The sequence below is a fragment of the Conger conger genome, chromosome 15 (genome assembly GCF_963514075.1).
Source record: "Conger conger chromosome 15, fConCon1.1, whole genome shotgun sequence".
NCBI classification, from domain to species: domain Eukaryota; kingdom Metazoa; phylum Chordata; class Actinopteri; order Anguilliformes; family Congridae; genus Conger; species Conger conger.
The window spans coordinates 496,821-514,320 of record NC_083774.1 but is presented as its reverse complement, the minus strand read 5'-3'; the positions used below and the strand labels follow the sequence as shown (position 1 = coordinate 514,320).

Here is a 17,500-nt window from a genome sequence, read left to right as displayed (position 1 = left end):
CCTTCAGTACTGCGCCTGTATCGCCACAAAAGATTGCTTTGGATGTTGAGAACTATAAATCAAAGATTAAATTATGTTGCCCCTGTTGAAACAAGTGACTGAATGAATGAATTTTTCTTTCTCCCACAATGCATCTTGGCATTGAGTCAATGACATGCAGTAACTACGGACTCGTTTTTGTTTTGAACTCAGTGGCTTTGCATAGGATTTTATTTATTTCAATTTATACATCAATAATGCTGTAACTCCTTGTGTTGTTGCCATGGAAAAGTGAGTGTGGGGGTGCCTGATTGGCTGACTCCAGCTTTGGAAAAACTGTAACGCACAGAGATGAACTTTGAGATGAGTCTATTCCCATTTGTGTTGCGGGTCTGTGTTCAGGTTTGTGTTTGTATTGTGGTTGTGTGTTTGTGTTGTGGTTGTGTGTTTGTGTTTTGGGTGTGTGTTTGTGTTGTGGCTGTGTATTTGTGTTGTCGGTTTGTGTTTGTATTGTGGGTGTTTGTGTTGTGGGTGTGTGTTTGTGTTGTGTATGTGTGTTTGTGTTGCGGGTGTGTGTTTGTGTTGTGGATGTGTGTTTGTGTTGCGGGTGTGTGTTTGTGTTGTGGATGTGTGTTTGTGTTGTGGGTGTGTGTTTGTGTTGTCGGTTTGTGTTTGTGTTGTGGGGGTGTGTGTGTGTGTGTATGTTGTGTCCCTGTCATCCAACCATCAGGGACTGGGACATTCTTCCCCTCCTTTGGCTGCTCATTCTCTCGCCCTGGTTCAGCAGCTGAATGTTGAGGTTTTTAACATCACGCCTTCGCTTCCCATTGCATCCCTCTCTACATTCATCACTTTGATGAAAAGATTTATCTGAGTGGGGGCGCAGGCGCTCTCTTTAGCTCTGCGTCTCTTTAGCTTTAGCTCTGCCTGCGTCTCTTTAGCTTTAGCTCTGCGTCTCTTTAGCTTTAGCTCTGCGTCTCTTTAGCTTTAGCTCTGCGTCTCTTTAGCTATGCGTCTCTTTAGCTTTAGCTGTGTGTCTCTTTAGCTTTAGCTGTGCGTCTCTTTAGCTTTAGCTGTGCGTCTCTTTAGCTTTAGCTCTGCATCTCTTTAGCTTTAGCTCTGCGTCTCTTTAGCTTTAGCTCTGCATCTCTTTAGCTTTAGCTGTGCGTCTCTTTAGCTCTGCGTCTCTTTAGCCTTAGCTGTGCGTCTCTTTAGCTTTAGCTGTGCGTCTCTTTAGCTTTAGCTGTGCGTCTCTTTAGCTTTAGCTCTGGGTCTCTTTAGCTTTAGCTGTGCGTCTCTTTAGCTCTGCGTCTCTTTAGCCTTAGCTCTGCGTCTCTTTAGCTCTGCATCTCTTTAGCTTTAGCTCTGCGTCTCTTTAGCTTTAGCTCTGGGTCTCTTTAGCTCTGCGTCTCTTTAGCTTTAGCTGTGCGTCTCTTTAGCTCTGCATCTCTTTAGCTTTAGCTCTGCGTCTCTTTAGCTTTAGCTCTGGGTCTCTTTAGCTCTGCGTCTCTTTAGCTTTAGCTGTGCGTCTCTTTAGCTCTGCATCTCTTTAGCTTTAGCTGTGCGTCTCTTTAGCTTTAGCTCTGCGTCTCTTTAGCTGTAGCTCTGCGTCTCTTTAGCTTTAGCTCTGCATCTCTTTAGCTTTAGCTCTGCGTCTCTTTAGCTTTAGCTGTGCATCTCTTTAGCCTTAGCTGTGCGTCTCTTTGGCTTTAGCTGTGCGTCTCTTTAGCTTTAGCTGTGCGTCTCTTTAGCTCTAGCTGTGCGTCTCTTTAGCTTTAGCTGTGCGTCTCTTTAGCTTTAGCTGTGTGTCTCTTTAGCTTTAGCTGTGCATCTCTTTAGCTTTAGCTGTGCGTCACTTTAGCTCTGCGTCTCTTTAGCTCTGCGTCTCTTTAGCTTTAGCTCTGCGTCTCTTTAGCTTTAGCTGTGTGTCTCTAGCTCTGTGTCTCTTTAGCTTTAGCTGTGCGTCACTTTAGCTTTAGCTGTGCGTCTCTTTAGCTTTAGCTGTGCGTCTCTTTAGCTCTGCATCTCTTTAGCTTTTGCTGTGTGTCTCTTTAGCTCTGGGTCTCTTTAGCTCTAGCTGTGCGTCTCTTTAGCTTTAGCTGTGCGTCTCTTTAGCTTTAGCTGTGCGTCTCTTTAGCTTTAGCTGTGCGTCTCTTTGGCTTTAGCTCTGCGTCTCTTTAGCTTTAGCTGTGTGTCTCTTTAGCTGTGCGTCTCTTTAGCTTTAGCTGTGCGTCTCTTTAGCTTTAGCTGTGCGTCTCTTTAGCTTTAGCTGTGCGTCTCTTTAGCTTTAGCTCTGCGTCTCTTTAGCTTTAGCTGTGCGTCTCTTTAGCTTTAGCTCTGCGTCTCTTTAGCCTTAGCTGTGTGTCTCTTATCTCTTTAGCTTTAGCTGTGCATCTCTTTAGCTTTAGCTGTGCGTCTCTTTAGCTCTGCATCTCTTTGGCTTTAGCTGTGCGTCTCTTTAGCTCTGCATCTCTTTAGCTTTAGCTGTGTGTCTCTTTAGCTCTGGGTCTCTTTAGCTCTAGCTGTGCGTCTCTTTAGCTTTAGCTGTGCGTCTCTTTAGCTTTAGCTGTGCGTCTCTTTAGCTCTAGCTGTGCGTCTCTTTAGCTTTAGCTGTGCGTCTCTTTAGCTTTAGCTCTGCGTCTCTTTAGCTTTAGCTGTGTGTCTCTTTAGCTCTGCGTCTCTTTAGCTTTAGCTGTGCATCTCTTTAGCCTTAGCTGTGCGTCTCTTTAGCTTTAGCTGTGCGTCTCTTTAGCTTTAGCTCTGCGTCTCTTTAGCCTTAGCTGTGTGTCTCTTTAGCTCTGCGTCTCTTTAGCTTTAGCTGTGCGTCTCTTTAGCTTTAGCTGTGCATCTCTTTAGCTTTAGCTGTGCATCTCTTTAGCTTTAGCTGTGCGTCTCTTTAGCTCTGCGTCTCTTTGGCTTTAGCTGTGCGTCTCTTTAGCTTTAGCTGTGTGTCTCTTTAGCTTTAGCTGTGCGTCTCTTTAGCTTTAGCTGTGCGTCTCTTTAGCTTTAGCTGTGCGTCTCTTTAGCTTCAGCTCTGCGTCTCTTTAGCTGTGCGTCTCTTTAGCTTTAGCTGTGCGTCTCTTTAGCTTTAGCTCTGCGTCTCTTTAGCTTTAGCTGTGCGTCTCTTTAGCTTTAGCTGTGCGTCTCTTTAGCTTTATCTGTGCGTCTCTTTAGCTTTAGCTGTGCGTCTCTTTAGCTTTAGCTCTGCGTCTCTTTAGCTTTAGCTCTGCGTCTCTTTAGCTCTGGGTCTCTTTAGCTTTAGCTCTGCGTCTCTTTAGCTTTATCTCTGCGGTGTGTAAAGGGAGCTGGAATCTCAGGGCTCTGTTCCGTGGATGTTAACAAGTGCATATGCTCTCCATTTTTATTAGTTTTGCGAAAACATTTTGTGTAGAATAGTGGTCACCAGCCCTGTTCCTGGGGATCTACCATCCTGAAGGTTCTCACTCCAACCCTAACAAAGCACACCTCATTCTACAGCTAGAGCAGGGCTGCCCAACCCTGTTCCTGGAGATCTACCATCCTGAAGGTTCTCACTCCAACCCTAACAAAGCACACCTTCTACAGCCTCAGATCTCATTGAGCTGTTAATTAGTAGAATGAGAATCAGATGTGGCAAATTTGGGTTGAAGTGAAAACCTTCAGGATGGAAGATCTCCAGGAACAGGGCTGGTGACCCCTGGTGTAGAAGATGTTTGTTGTTTAAATGCAGGGCTACATTTGGGTGCGGTTCGGGGGGCATTCTCCAAGCATTTGTTTAAAATATTGATGTTGGTCTGTGGGACGCGGGTGGATTGGATCCAGCTGTCAGAATCATGTCTTTGCGCACATCACGACGTTTAAAACATTAATAACTCCGGCTTGTTAAAATGGCATGTGCTGGCGAGGTCCTGCCCAGGCGTGTTAATTATATTTTATTGGCGGGATTAGCGGGGTTTATACAGCCTGACGGGTGGCGGCTGGGCGCCAGGTGAAGCAGCTGTTCCGTGCGCGCTGCAGAAAGTCTGAGAGGTATTAGTCCTCTGGGCACGCGCGGGATCTTTCGTAGTTTTTGAAAGAGCGACATTTTTAAGTGTGTTTTAAAGTTCTGAACGAGAGGAGCGTGGCACTGGCTGCGCTGGGTGACTTGCTCATTCTTTATAACCGTGTCCCAGGGGAGGTGTAATATCTTGACACGGGATATTTAGATATCAAGATATCAAGACAGGAGGGCTTTATTTTTTGTTGGACAAACCTGCCACGGCGCTGAGAAGACGAGAGCTTTCTCTGCAACAAAAAACCAGTCGCGGAAATCAATGAATGTATCCGCCTCCGAGCAGGAGTGACGCGTTGATTCACAGCTCTCTCTTTCTCTTTCTCGGCTTGTCAAACGCCTGACAGCGCGGGCGGCACTTCAGCTGCTGAACGCGCAAAGTAACGGAATTAATCACACATCACCCCGAACGCAAAATCAAATAATAATTCAGAAAGCTCCGGGATCATTAGTTAAATTGAACATGGTATCCAGTGATCCGGCATGTGGATGACACGCCATGCATTGTTAGGTGGGGAAGGACTCCCTAATGCTCGCCTTTATTGCCAGAGACTTGCGTGTATGGATGTCATTATTTAGTAGAGATCGTTATTTAAAAAAAAAATAAATAAATAATACACAGAAAAGCAAATGTGCAATAGATTCCATTAGCTGTGAATATATTAGTCACTTTCCATCAATTTTCCGTGGAGATAAAAATCAGAACATGGTTTATAAAGTGAGTTTTTAGGAGTTTGTGTTTGTGAGTGTTATAAAGTAAGTTTGTGGAATTCATTGCTTAGAGACGGGTTTTGGGAGCTATGCGCTGTCCCGATGCAGATGGAGCGTTTAGGGAAGTGTTCAGTGACTCAGGGTGGGCCGGAGTCTGGAGCGCAGGGAGAGCGTTAAACGGGCCATTCAGCACACGCTCAGAACGGCTCAGCTGTCCCAGCACGAGAGAGAATAGAGGCTTTGTGATTCCCCCTCTCTCTCTCTCTATTTCCCCTCCCTCTCCTCTATCCCTCCTCCCTCTCTCCCTCTCTTGCTCCCTCCCTCTTTCTCTCTCTATCCACCCTCCCTTTCTCCCTCCTCCCATTATCCCCCCTCCCTCCTTCTCTCTTTCCCCTTTCGACCCCCCCACATGTTTTTGTGTTTCTAGGTGTGTGTTTTTGACGAGTGTGTGGTGTGTGTTTCTGGGTGGTGTGTGTTTCTGGGTGGTGTGTGTTTTTGGGAGGTGTATGTTTTTGGGTGGTGTCTGTTTCTGGGTGGTGTGTGTTTTTGGGTGGTGTCTGTTTCTGGGTGGTGTGTGTTTTTGGGTGGTGTGTGTTTCTGGGTGGTGTGTGTTTCTGGGTGGTGTGTGTTTTTCAGTGGTGTGTGTCCTAGCTGGGTTGTGTAGATGAGTGTAGTTGTGATGGTAATGTCTCTGTCTCTGTCCCAGGCACAGGGGAGGGCATGGTGGAGAAGGAGAGGCAGCTGTCCACCATGATCTCCCAGCTCATCAGCCTGAGGGAGCAGCTCCTGGCTGCGCATGATGAGCAGAAGAAGATGGCCGCCTCGCAGATGGAGAAGCAGCGGCAGCAGATGGAGCTGGCCCGCCAGCAGCAGGAGCAGGTCAGCACCACCCTGTCTACACCACCCTGTCTACTGTCAGCACCACCCTGTCTACTGTCTACACCACCCTGTCTACTGTCTACACCACCCTGTCTACTGTCAGCACCACCCTGTCTACTGTCAGCACCACCCTGTCTACTGTCAGCACCACCCTGTCTACTGTCTACACCACCCTGTCTACTGTCAGCACCACCCTGTCTACACCACCCTGTCTACTGTCTACACCACCCTGTCTACTGTCTACAACACCCTGTCTACTGTCAGCACCACCCTGTCTACTGTCTACACCACTCTGTCTACACCACCCTGTCTATTGTCTACACCACCCTGTCTACTGTCTATACCACCCTGTCTACTGTCAGCACCACTCTGTCTACACCACCCTGTCTACACCACCCTGTCAGCACCACCCTGTCTACACCACCCTGTCTACACCACCCTGCCTACACCACCCTGTCTACTGTCTACACCACCCTGTCTATACCACCCTGCCTACTGTCTGCACCACCCTGCCTACTGTCTACACCACCCTGCCTACTGTCTACACCACCCTGTCTACTGTCTACACCACCCTGTCTACTGTCAGCACCACCCTGCCTACACCACCCTGTCTACTGTCTACACCACCCTGTCTACTGTCAGCACCACCCTGTCTACTGTCTACACCACCCTGCCTACTGTCTACACCACCCTGTCTACTGTCTACACCACCCTGCCTACACCACCCTGTCTATACCACCCTGTCTACTGTCTACACCACCCTGCCTATACTACCCTGTCTACACCTCTGACTACACCACCCTGTCTACACCACCCTGTCTACACCACCCTGTCTACTGTCTACACCACCCTGCCTACATCACCCTCTCTATACCACCCTGCCTACACCCTGCCTATACCACCCTGTATACACCACTCTCTGCTTCCGTCTCTTACTGTGTCTATACCAATCTATGCTTCTGTCTATACCACGGTCTCTCTCTTCCTCTCTCTCTCTGTCTCTCACTCCATGTCTCTATCTCTCCCTTGCTCCCTCTTTCTGTCTCTCACTGTCTCACTTCTTCTCCTTCTCTCATATTGTGTCTTCTTTCATTCTTAATACTATGTTATTAGACGTGTTCAAGATGGCAAACTACGTTGTTTTTTAGTGTAAGAACAAATATTACATTGATTAAAGTGTTCAATGCAACTTTGTTCACTCTGCATCGCCCCTCAAGAATATGTTGGCGAACGTTAGCTGTCTAGAATGTTCAGTCACTAATGCATTATTCTATGTCATCAATTGTGTGTGTGTGACAAGTAATGAGGATCTTGCCTCTCAGTCTATGTGGAAGTCACACAGTGGGCTCAGAAGAGCTTAATGAGTGCTTCTGGATATTTGATTTGCTCATTGTGGATATTTGATTTGCTGATTGTGGATATATCATTTGCTCTTTGTGAATATTTGATTTGCTGAATGAGGATATTTGATTTGCTGAATGTGGATGTCTGATTTGCCGATCATGAATGTTTGATTTGCTCATTGTGGATATTTGATTTGCTGATTGTGGATTTCTGATTTGCTGATCATGAATGTTTGATTTTCTGATTGCGGATGTCTGATTTGCTGATCGTGAATGTTTGATTTGCTGATTGCGAATGTTTGATTTGCTGATTGTGGATGTCTGATTTGCTGATTGCGGATGTCTGATTAGCTGATCGTGAATGTTTGATTTGCTGATTGTGGATGTCTGATTTTCTGATTGCGGATGTCTGATTTGCTGATTGTGAATGTTTGATTTGCTGTTTGCGAATGTTTGATTTGCTGATTGCGAATGTTTGATTTGCTGATTGCGAATGTTTGATTTGCTGATTGCGAATGTTTGATTTGCTGATTGTGGATGTCTGATTTGCTGATTGTGGATGTCTGATTTACTGATTGTGGATGTCTGATTTGCTGATCGTGAATGTTTGATTTGCTGATTGCGAATGTTTGATTTGCTGATTGTGGATGTCTGATTTTCTGATTGCGGATGTCTGATTTGCTGATTGTGAATGTTTGATTTGCTGTTTGCGAATGTTTGATTTGCTGATTGCGAATGTTTGATTTGCTGATTGCGAATGTTTGATTTGCTGATTGCGAATGTTTGATTTGCTGATCGTGAATGTTTGATTTGCTGATTGCGAATGTTTGATTTGCTGATTGCGGATGTCTGATTTGCTGATTGTGGATGTCTGATGTCCTAACACTGGCACACGGGCTGAGGAGCAGACCCTTAACGCAGGAGGAGATCACGGAGGGAAGGAGGTGTGAGGAGATGTGAGGAGCCCTCGGGGGAGGTGTCGTTTAGCCGTCCCGGAGTGGAGCCGTGATTAACTGTTGACACGTCTCAGGCGCACAGCCCAAATGAATCCTGACACATTTGCGCAGGGCTGATATCTTACACTGAACACTTTGTAATTATATTTGAGAATGAAAATTAAATGACACTTAAAACATGCTCCTGGGTATTGAGGGGGAAAGTGAGATTGGCGCCGGGGGGTGGGGGGTGTTGTGGGGGGGGGGGTTGTGATGTTGCCGATGACAACGAGCTCTTCAGCCTTGGGCAATAGGGTCCCTGACAGCAACCCTGTCAGACTGCACTGTCCAATCAGGAGTGAGCTGCTGCGCTGTCCAATTAGGGCTGATTTCCTGCACGGCTATCATTGCTGTAAGCATTTCAATTTCCAATTTTTGTAGCATTTTCTCCAGGATTACTTAAGTATCATTCCTTTCTGCTGTTTCTAATTAAGCTTAGTTGTCATTTTAGTGTTGCTCTGCTGTTTATTTGTTTGTTTGTTTGTTAGTTAGTATAAGTGGTGTTTATTTAGATTACAGTGAAACTGGGTTGTGTGTTTGTTTCTCTCAGGTGAGCTAGGCTATTGAGTTAGGCTATTGTTTTCACTGGCTGGCAGGCCACAGCTTTTGTTGTAGGAGGAGCCTATATCCACCCTGTTCAGGGTATAATTACTGGTTCAGCTGAACTCACTTCAGTGTGCATTAGTGTTCTCCAGTGGGTTTGTAGCATTTTCTGTGATTCAGCGTCAGCTAGTTATTTAAGCAGTTGTGTAGCGCACCAGCGGCAGGTGGGTGCGGCAGCCTCGTCTCCTCACCTCGGCGTACGAAGTCGCGGGCGTCTATCTACGGGTGTCCATCAACGGGTGTCCATCAAGGTTTTTTTTTTTTTCCTCTGCCTTCTCTTTTTCCCCACACACCCAGAACCTCTGGCAGAGGAGTTGGCACAGGTCTCCTAATCTCATCCTCATGGAGATCTAGTGTCTACTCCTTATCCTTCTCCTTCTCCTCCTCCATAACCTATGCGGTTTCTGTTACTTTCCCATGCAAACTCTTTATTATTGTTGTTTATCGCCCCCCCCGGGTCCTCTGGGGAGCTTCTTGGATGAGATGGACATCCTCCTTAGCTCCTCACCAGTCAATTTCACTCCCCTGATCCTCCTGGGTGACTTCAACCTCAACTCAGAGTCCACCCAGTCTACCTTTCTCTCCCTCCTTTCTTCTTTTGACCTTACCCCCACACTTTCTCCTCCCACCCACAAAGAAGGCCTTGTGAAGACCTGATCTTCACAAGGAGCTGCACAACAACCAACCTCTCTGTAACACCACTCCATATATCTGACCACTCCTTCATCTCTTTTTCTCTTCCACTCTCCTCTAACACCCATCTGTGGAGTGTTTCTCTGGACTGTCTCCCGATGATGCTGCTACAACTCTCATGTCCTCCCTCTCTCTGTGTCCCCTCACCACCAAACTAGCTCTGGCCTCCCCCCCCAGTCCTTGGCTTTCTGATGCTCTACGAGCTGTCCAAAAAAACTGCGGGCAGCGGAGAGAAAATGGAAAAGGTCCTGTCTCCCCAGTGATATAGCTTCCTTCCATGCCCTCCTATCATTTTTCTATTCCTCTGTCTCTCTAGCTAAATCTTTCTTCTTTCACTCTAAAATTAACGCAGCCGCCTCTAATCCCCGCAAACTGTTTTCAACCGTCTCATTACATTACATTACATTACATTTCTGTAAGGTTACATCTCTTCTGGCCCCCCTCCCCCCCCACCTCCCTCATCACTCACATCTGATGACTTTGTCTCCTTCTTTGAAAAGAAGGTAGATGCCATTCACAATTCCTTCTCCCCACCCTCTCCCCCTGCTGACCCTCCTACCTTTCCCAACTCCCTATCCTCCTTTTCTCCCCTCTCTGACTCTGACACTTTGAAACTCCTCACATCCCACCGCCCGACCACCTGTCCTCTTGACCCCATCCCCTCTCCCCTTCTACAATCTATCTCTAATGACATTCTCCCTTTTCTCTCCTCTCTAATCAACACCTCCCTCTCTTCTGGCACCATGCCCTCTTCCCTGAAGAGGGCCAGAGTCACTCCCCTGCTCAAAAAACCTAGTCTTGACCCCTCTGCTCTGAACAACTACCGGCTTGTCTCTCTTCTTCCCTTTCTCGCTAAAACTCTGGAATGGTCTGCTCCCAACTGTCCACTTATCTTCTCCACAACAATCTCCACGATCCCCACCAGTCCGGCTTCAAGAGTGGCCACTCCACTGAGACCGCCCTGCTCGCGGTCACTGAGGCACTCCACTCTGCTAAAGCCAAATCTCTCTCCTCTGTCCTCATCTTCCTCGACCTGTCGACGCCTTCGATACAGTCAACCATGAGATTCTGCTCTCATCGCTGACTGGGATGGGTGTCACAAGATCTGCACTGGCATGGTTTTCCTCCTACCTCTCTGGTTGCTCCTACCAGGTGACTTGGAGGGGCTCAGTCTCTGACCCTCACTCCCTACAAACTGGAGTCCCGCAGGGCTCAGTTCTTGGTCCCCCCCCTTCTCTTTATACACCATGTCTCTTGGTTCTGTTATCTCTTCCAAGGCTTTTCTTACCATTCTTACGCCAATGACACCCAACTCTTTCTTTCCTTTCCCCCTGATACCCAGGTCACCACACAGATCTCTGCCTGCTTGGCTGATATCTCTGCGTGGATGAATTCCCACCACCTGAAGCTTAACCTTGCCAAGACTGAGCTTCTCTACATCCCTGCTAAGTCCTCTCCGACAATTGACCTCTCACTGACTGTTGAGGACTTTGTAGTTTCCTCCTCCCATACGGCAAAGAATCTTGGGGTAACTCTTGATAACTGCCTCACACTGGCTCCACAAGTATCCTCTACTGCCAGAACCTGCAGGTTCTTCCTCTACAATATACACCGTATCCGTCATCTCCTCACGGAGAAAGCCACCCAGCTCCTAGTCCAGGCGCTTGTCATTTCCTGCCTGGATTACTGCAACTCCCTCCTAGCCGGTCTCCCAGCGTGTGCCATCAAGCCCCTCCAGCTGGTCCAGCACCTGGCGGTCAAGCTGCACGTTCACACCTGTTTTCCATTCTGGTTCCTCAGTGGTGGAATGGCTTGCCTACCACTGTCAGGACAGCAGAATCCCTCCCCCTATTTCGACGCAGACTAAAAACACACCTTTTCAGACTATACCTTAGTCCTCCCTCCTGATTTCCCCCCCCCCCCCTTTCCGATATCCCTATCTCTCTTGTCTAACCCCCCCAAAAAAATAAAAATAATAATTATGGATGCGTTGCTTTAACTTGTGGAAGAACCTATGCACTTGTAAGTCACTTTGGATTAAAAGCGTCTGCTAAATGACTAAAATGTAAATGTAAATGAGTGTGTGTGTGTAATGTGTGCGTGTAATGTGTGTGTGTAATGTGTGTAATGTGTGTGTGTGTGTGTGCGTGTAATGTGTGTGTGTAATGTGTGTAATGTGTGTGTGTGTGTAATGTGTGCGTGTAATGTGTGCGTGTAATGTGTGTGTGTGTGTGTGTGTGTGTAATGTGTGTGTGTAAATGTGTGTGTGTGTTCTCCTCCAGATTGCGAGGCAGCAGCAGCAGCTTCTCCAGCAGCAGCACCGGATCAACCTCCTGCAGCAGCAGATCCAGGTGAGTGACAGCAGGGCCAGGTGAGTGACAGCAGGGCAGGTGAGTGACAGCAGGGCAGGTGAGTGACAGCAGGGCAGGTGAGTGACAGCAGATCCAGGTGAGTGACAGCAGGGCCAGGTGAGTGACAGCAGGGCAGGTGAGTGACAGGTGAGTGACAGCAGGGCCAGGTGAGTGACAGCAGGGCCAGGTTGGCCGGTCTGGAGCCAGAGTCTGTGCTGTAGGGAAGCCGATGTGGCTCCACACAGCACTCTGCTTCTCCCCGGCAGGGAAGAGGTTAACTCTGCTTTGTTGAAGCTGTGTTGAAGGCCAGCGATTGGCCAGTTGGACAGAAGTCAGAAATAAAAGGTGTTGTTTCTCTTACATCACAGCACTCACCAGCTCCTACCAGCAGCTTTGTAGTGAGATGCTAATTGGCTCTTTGGTAATTACCATAGGGGAAAAAAGGAGGAGAATAATTAGCAGTTCCTAATTAACAAAAAAAGGCCTTAAAGCCATAACGAGCGTGTTTGCGTGTGGGTGTGAGCACACCGCAGGTCAGCTGATCAAAGGAAACCTCTCCGTCTCCCCGGTGACCACGTGGGCTAACGAGCCGCCATGTTGGCTTTCGGTCTGGCTCTTACAAATATTGATGCATCTTATTTAGCTTTAAATGTGTGTTAAAAACCTACACTGGGAATGTGTATGCTTTCTGTTGGTTTTAGGATTTTGGGATTAGAGCTTAATTTGGACATGTTTACATAATCCAGTCCACTCCACTACCCTCTCCTCTCAGTGCTACAGTAACGGTGAAGACACCCGCCTGACCCCACACCCCCACACCCCCACACCCGCCTGACCCCACACCCCCACACCCCCACACCCGCCTGACCCCACACCCGCCTGACCCCACACCCCCACACCCGCCTGGCCCCACACCCGCCTGACCCCACACCCGCCTGACCCCACACCCGCTTGACCCCACACCCCCACACCCGCCTGACCCCACACCCCCACACCCGCCTGGCCCCACACCCGCCTGACCCCACACCCGCCTGACCCCACACCCCCACACCCCCCTGGCCCCACACCCGCCTGACCCCACACCCCCACACCCGCCTGACCCCACACCCCCACACCCGCCTGACCCCACACCCCCACACCCCCACACCCGCCTGACCCCACACCCGCCTGACCCCACACCCCCACACCCGCCTGACCCCACACCCGCCTGGCCCCACACCCCCACACCCCCACACCCCCCTGACCCCACACCCGCCTGGCACCACACCCCCACACCCCCACACCCCCCTGACCCCACACCCGCCTGACCCCACACCCGCCTGACCCCACACCCCCACACCCGCCTGACCCCACACCCCCACACCCCCCTGGCCCCACACCCGCCTGACCCCACACCCGCCTTTGTCAGAATTCAAATCTGCTTGGTTGCCATGAGGCCTGGTTGTGTTGCCAGGTTTTTACCCCCCCCCGCACCACTTGCTGGGAAAGCAATGCACCCCACAACCTATCCTAAGATGCTTTGCATGGCACCCGCGGATGAACTAAACCCAGATTCACTGAACCCAGACTAGCTAAACCCAGACTAAACCCAGACTAGCTAAACCCAGACTAGCTAAACCCAGGCTCGCTAAACCCAGGCTAACTAAACCCAGAGTAGCTAAACCCAGACTAGCTAAACCCAGGCTCGCTAAACCCAGGCTCGCTAAACGCAGACTAGCTAAACCCAGGTTAACTAAACCCAGAGTAGCTAAACCCAGGTTAACTAAACCCAGAGTAGCTAAACCCAGACTAGCTAAACCCAGACTAGCTAAACCCAGGCTCGCTAAACGCAGACTAGCTAAACCCAGGCTAACTAAACCCAGACTAGCTAAACCCAGGCTCGCTAAACACACACTAGCTAAACCCAGGCTAACTAAACCCAGAGTAGCTAAACCCAGACTAGCTAAACCCAGGCTCGCTAAACCCAGACTAGCTAAACCCAGGCTCGCTAAACCCAGGCTCGCTAAACCCAGGCTCGCTAAACGCAGACTAGCTAAACCCAGGCTAACTAAACCCAGAGTAGCTAAACCCAGACTAGCTAAACCCAGGCTCGCTAAACCCAGACTAGCTAAACCCAGGCTCGCTAAACCCAGGCTCGCTAAACCCAGGCTCGCTAAACGCAGACTAGCTAAACCCAGGCTAACTAAACCCAGAGTAACTAAACCCACTAAACCCAGACTAGCTAAACCCAGACTAGCTAAACCCAGGATAAACCCAGGCTAAGCCCAGACTAAACCCAGACTAAACCCAGACTAACTAAACCCCCAAAAAAGCAGAAGAATCCTCCCTGTCCTGTTCCAATGCATCTCCTGTGTCAGATGCCAGTAACACAGGTGTAATGTCCTACAGGTGATGCGTGTGTGCGTGTGTGTGTGTGAGTGAGTGTGTGTGTGTGAGCGTGTGTGTGTGTGTGTGAGTGACAGCGTGTGTGTGTGAGTGAGAGCGTGTGAGTGTGTGTGTGTGTGTGTGTGTGTGTGAGTGAGAGCTTGTGTGTGTGTGAGTGAGAGCTTGTGTGTGTGTGTGTGTGAGCGTGTGTGTGTGTGTGTGTGAGTGACAGCGTGTGTGTGTGTGAGTGAGAGCATGTGAGTGTGTGTGTGTGTGTGTGTGTGAGTGAGAGCGTGTGCGCGTGTGTGTGTGTGTGAGTGAGTGAGAGCGTGTGTGTGAGTGAGTGAGAGCGTGTGTGTGTGTGTGTGAGTGAGAGCATGTGCGCGTGTGTGTGTGTGTGTGAGAGAGCGTGTGTGTGTGTGAGTGTGAGTGTGTGTGTGTGTGTGTGTGTGTGAGTGAGAGCGTGTGCGCGTGTGTGTGTGTGTGTGTGTGTGAGTGAGAGTGTGTGTGTGTGTGAGTGAGAGCGTGTGTGTGTGTGTGTGAGTGAGCGTGTGTGTGTGTGAGTGAGAGCGTGTGCGCGCGTGTGTGTGTGTGTGTGTGAGTGAGAGCGTGTGTGTGTGTGAGTGAGTGAGAGCGTGTGTGTGTGTGAGTGAGAGTGTGTGTGTGTGTGAGTGTGTGTGTGTGTGTGTGTGTGTGTGTGAGTGAGAGCGTGTGCGCGTGTGTGTGTGTGTGTGTGAGTGAGAGTGTGTGTGTGTGTGAGTGAGAGCGTGTGTGTGTGTGTGTGAGTGAGAGCGTGTGTGTGTGTGTGTGAGTGAGCGTGTGTGTGTGTGAGTGAGCGTGTGTGTGTGTGAGTGAGAGTGTGTGGGTATGGGTGTATGCATACAGGGAGGGGGTTTATCAGGGATGTGGTTTATCAGGGATGTGGTTTATCAGGGAGATGTTTGAATGTGGGGTTTTTTTCCATCCTTTCTTGTGGTCATTCAGCTGGGGAATGAGTCTTTGTCCATGGAGATTACAATGTGACTTGTTTTAAGATGGCAGATGTTTTGATTACTGCGTCAGGAGCAGCTTATCACCAGTCTAAGCTCGTGGTCTTTCCCCTTTGACGGTGTCGCCTTGTCGAATTCCGCCCAGCGTTCTGCTAAGTCCGTCCGGGGAGGGATTACCGTCGGAAAACTTAAAGCACCATTAGAGGCTGACGGAGCAGCCGGCCACAGTGAGACTGAGACAGACACACACACACACACACACACATACTCATACACACACACATACCCACACACACACACACACACACATACACACATACCCACACACATACACACACACGCTCTCACTCACACAGAGCTGGGGGGGTCAGAGCTGGGGGGGTCGTGCTTGTTTGTTCTCTGTGCTGATCAACAGGAACAACCTGACAGAGCCTCAGATAAGAGCTGCTATTAAACACACACACACACACACACACACACACACACATACTCTCACACACACACACACACACACACACACCACACATGCACACACCACACACACACACACACACACACACTGAAACAGACAGGCATAAACCCCCCCCCCCCCCCCCCCACACACACACGCACACAAACACATACACCCACACACACACACACACACACCGTCCACACTCGCACCGCTTCCACACAGACACACACACCTGTCTGGATCTTTGTTTTTCATTGTCTAGTCTTTTGTTTATTTGCTTAGCGTTTCTGTGTTTATGACCCTCTGTGCACACCGTAGTTTGTCTGTCCAGTCAGTTTACTCCATTCATTCATTTCACCTGTGTTTCTCTTCGACTTCTGCCTTTAACTTTTCCAGCCTGTCAAGTTTTGATCTGTAGTTTATCGACCTGGTTTCTTTTTTTTCGATTTCGTTATTTGGATTCCGTTTGTCATCGACCCTTCGCCCTGTGACCACAACCACGCTTTCCACGCCTCACTGTCTCTCACCTGTTCAGGTACTTTGTGCCCGTGCTGCAGATTTGGGGCAGTACTGCATGGCTGTCCCACCCCATCCTGCCCCCCCCCCCCCCCCCCAGATTAAAGGATGGGTCTGCATACTCTGCATAATTCGGGGTCAGTGACAGGGACTGGAATCACATATTTCTTCCCCAAAGAACCAGACTGAACCGTGGCTTTAAATTCAGGGTGAAGGAAGCAGCCACCTGGGCCTCAACACACAGGAAGCATCCAATCAAGGACAGGGATTCCCTTATGACATCACAATCATGCCCATAACAACAGAGCTGATTATGATTGTGTCTTTACACTTATGACATCACAATAATGCCCATTATGCCAGAGCCGATTGTGTTTTAACACTTATGACATCACAATCATGCCCATGATGACAGAGATGATTGTGTTCTTACACTTATGACATCAGAATTATGGCCATTATGACAGAGTTGATTGTGTCGTCTCCCCTCTCTCTGCGTTGTGGTGACCTGATGATTGCTGGTTCTGCCATGCTACAGTCAGTTTGGCCCTGATTACACATTCTCTCCACACGCGAATGCTCGATTGCTTTATTGATTTGAGTGCCAACTGTGGCAGCGTGAGACACGCGGTCCTGATGTACGTTTAATTAAAAAAAAAATTTAATTCATTTTTGTCACGCGTGAAAGCTGGAGCACATTAATGCGGGGGCCTTTTTTCATTGGTTGTAATAACTCTCCATAAACGGGGGGGGTGGGGTTTACATTTCCACTGAGGGGTGTGAGGGGGGGCAGAAAGTCCTTTAGATGTCCCCTCCCCGCCCATACTGCCCCACTGGGGCCCAGCATTTAAATCATGATGAACCAAACTTACATCCAACATATTGTTTGGTACTTTTAGACATGCACACAGCAACATCATTGTCAATAATTTCCTAATTGGCCTTGGATAAGTTTCCAAAGGCAGTGTAATTCTGCTTGTTATTTGTTGTTACTTGCTTTTTCCAGTTGGCAAATTATCCTTAAAGACAAAGGATTATCCTGTTAATGCACTGCATGAATACCCCCAAAATATTTTTTTAAAGAGAATCTGTAAGTATCCAATTATCTCTCCCGGTGAAAAGCCAATGCTATTGAAGAGTAATCATCTGCTAATTGTTCGTGCTTTTTTATAAAAAAAACCCAGTAATGTGCTTACAGACAGAAGCTCAGTGATGTTGGGTCTGTCGGTCTGTGTTGTCTGTAGGTCTGCAGGTCTGTGCTGTCTGTTGGTCTGTGTTGTCTGTAGGTCTGCAGGTCTGTGCTGTCTGTTGGTCTGCGAAATAACTGAATCTTTACACCTCTGCTGATCTGTGCACCTGCTGATCCTTACATCTCTGCTGATCTGATCAGGACAGTCTGTCTGTGGGGTAAAAGTACATCTGCAGTTTAACAGAGGAAATGGACCCCCACCCTCACTGCTGAGCCACGTCCGAAACTCTCAACTTGCATTCCAGTGTTTAAGGCCTGTGTAAGGTGTGTTTAAGGGCCTGTGTAAGGTGTGTTTAAGGGCTGTGTAAGGTGTGTTTAAGGCCTGTGTAAGGTGTGTTTATAGG

The 17,500-nt window shown here is 48.8% G+C and overlaps 1 protein-coding gene across 9 annotated transcripts in view; it reads left to right on the top strand.

Moving 5' to 3' along the window:
- Window positions 1-17,500, top strand: part of LOC133111383 (transcription factor SOX-6-like) — a 148,540-nt gene that overhangs the window by 69,634 nt on the left and 61,406 nt on the right. For all 9 annotated transcript variants that reach the window (XR_009704988.1, XM_061221690.1, XM_061221689.1 and 6 more), the window contains 2 exons: window positions 5,427-5,599; window positions 11,516-11,584. Coding sequence is in view for 8 of the 9 variants with exons in the window: in XM_061221690.1 (XP_061077674.1) it covers window positions 5,427-5,599; window positions 11,516-11,584 (242 nt within the window). In the remaining variant the exon portion in view is untranslated. The remainder of the gene's footprint in view (window positions 1-5,426; window positions 5,600-11,515; window positions 11,585-17,500) is intronic.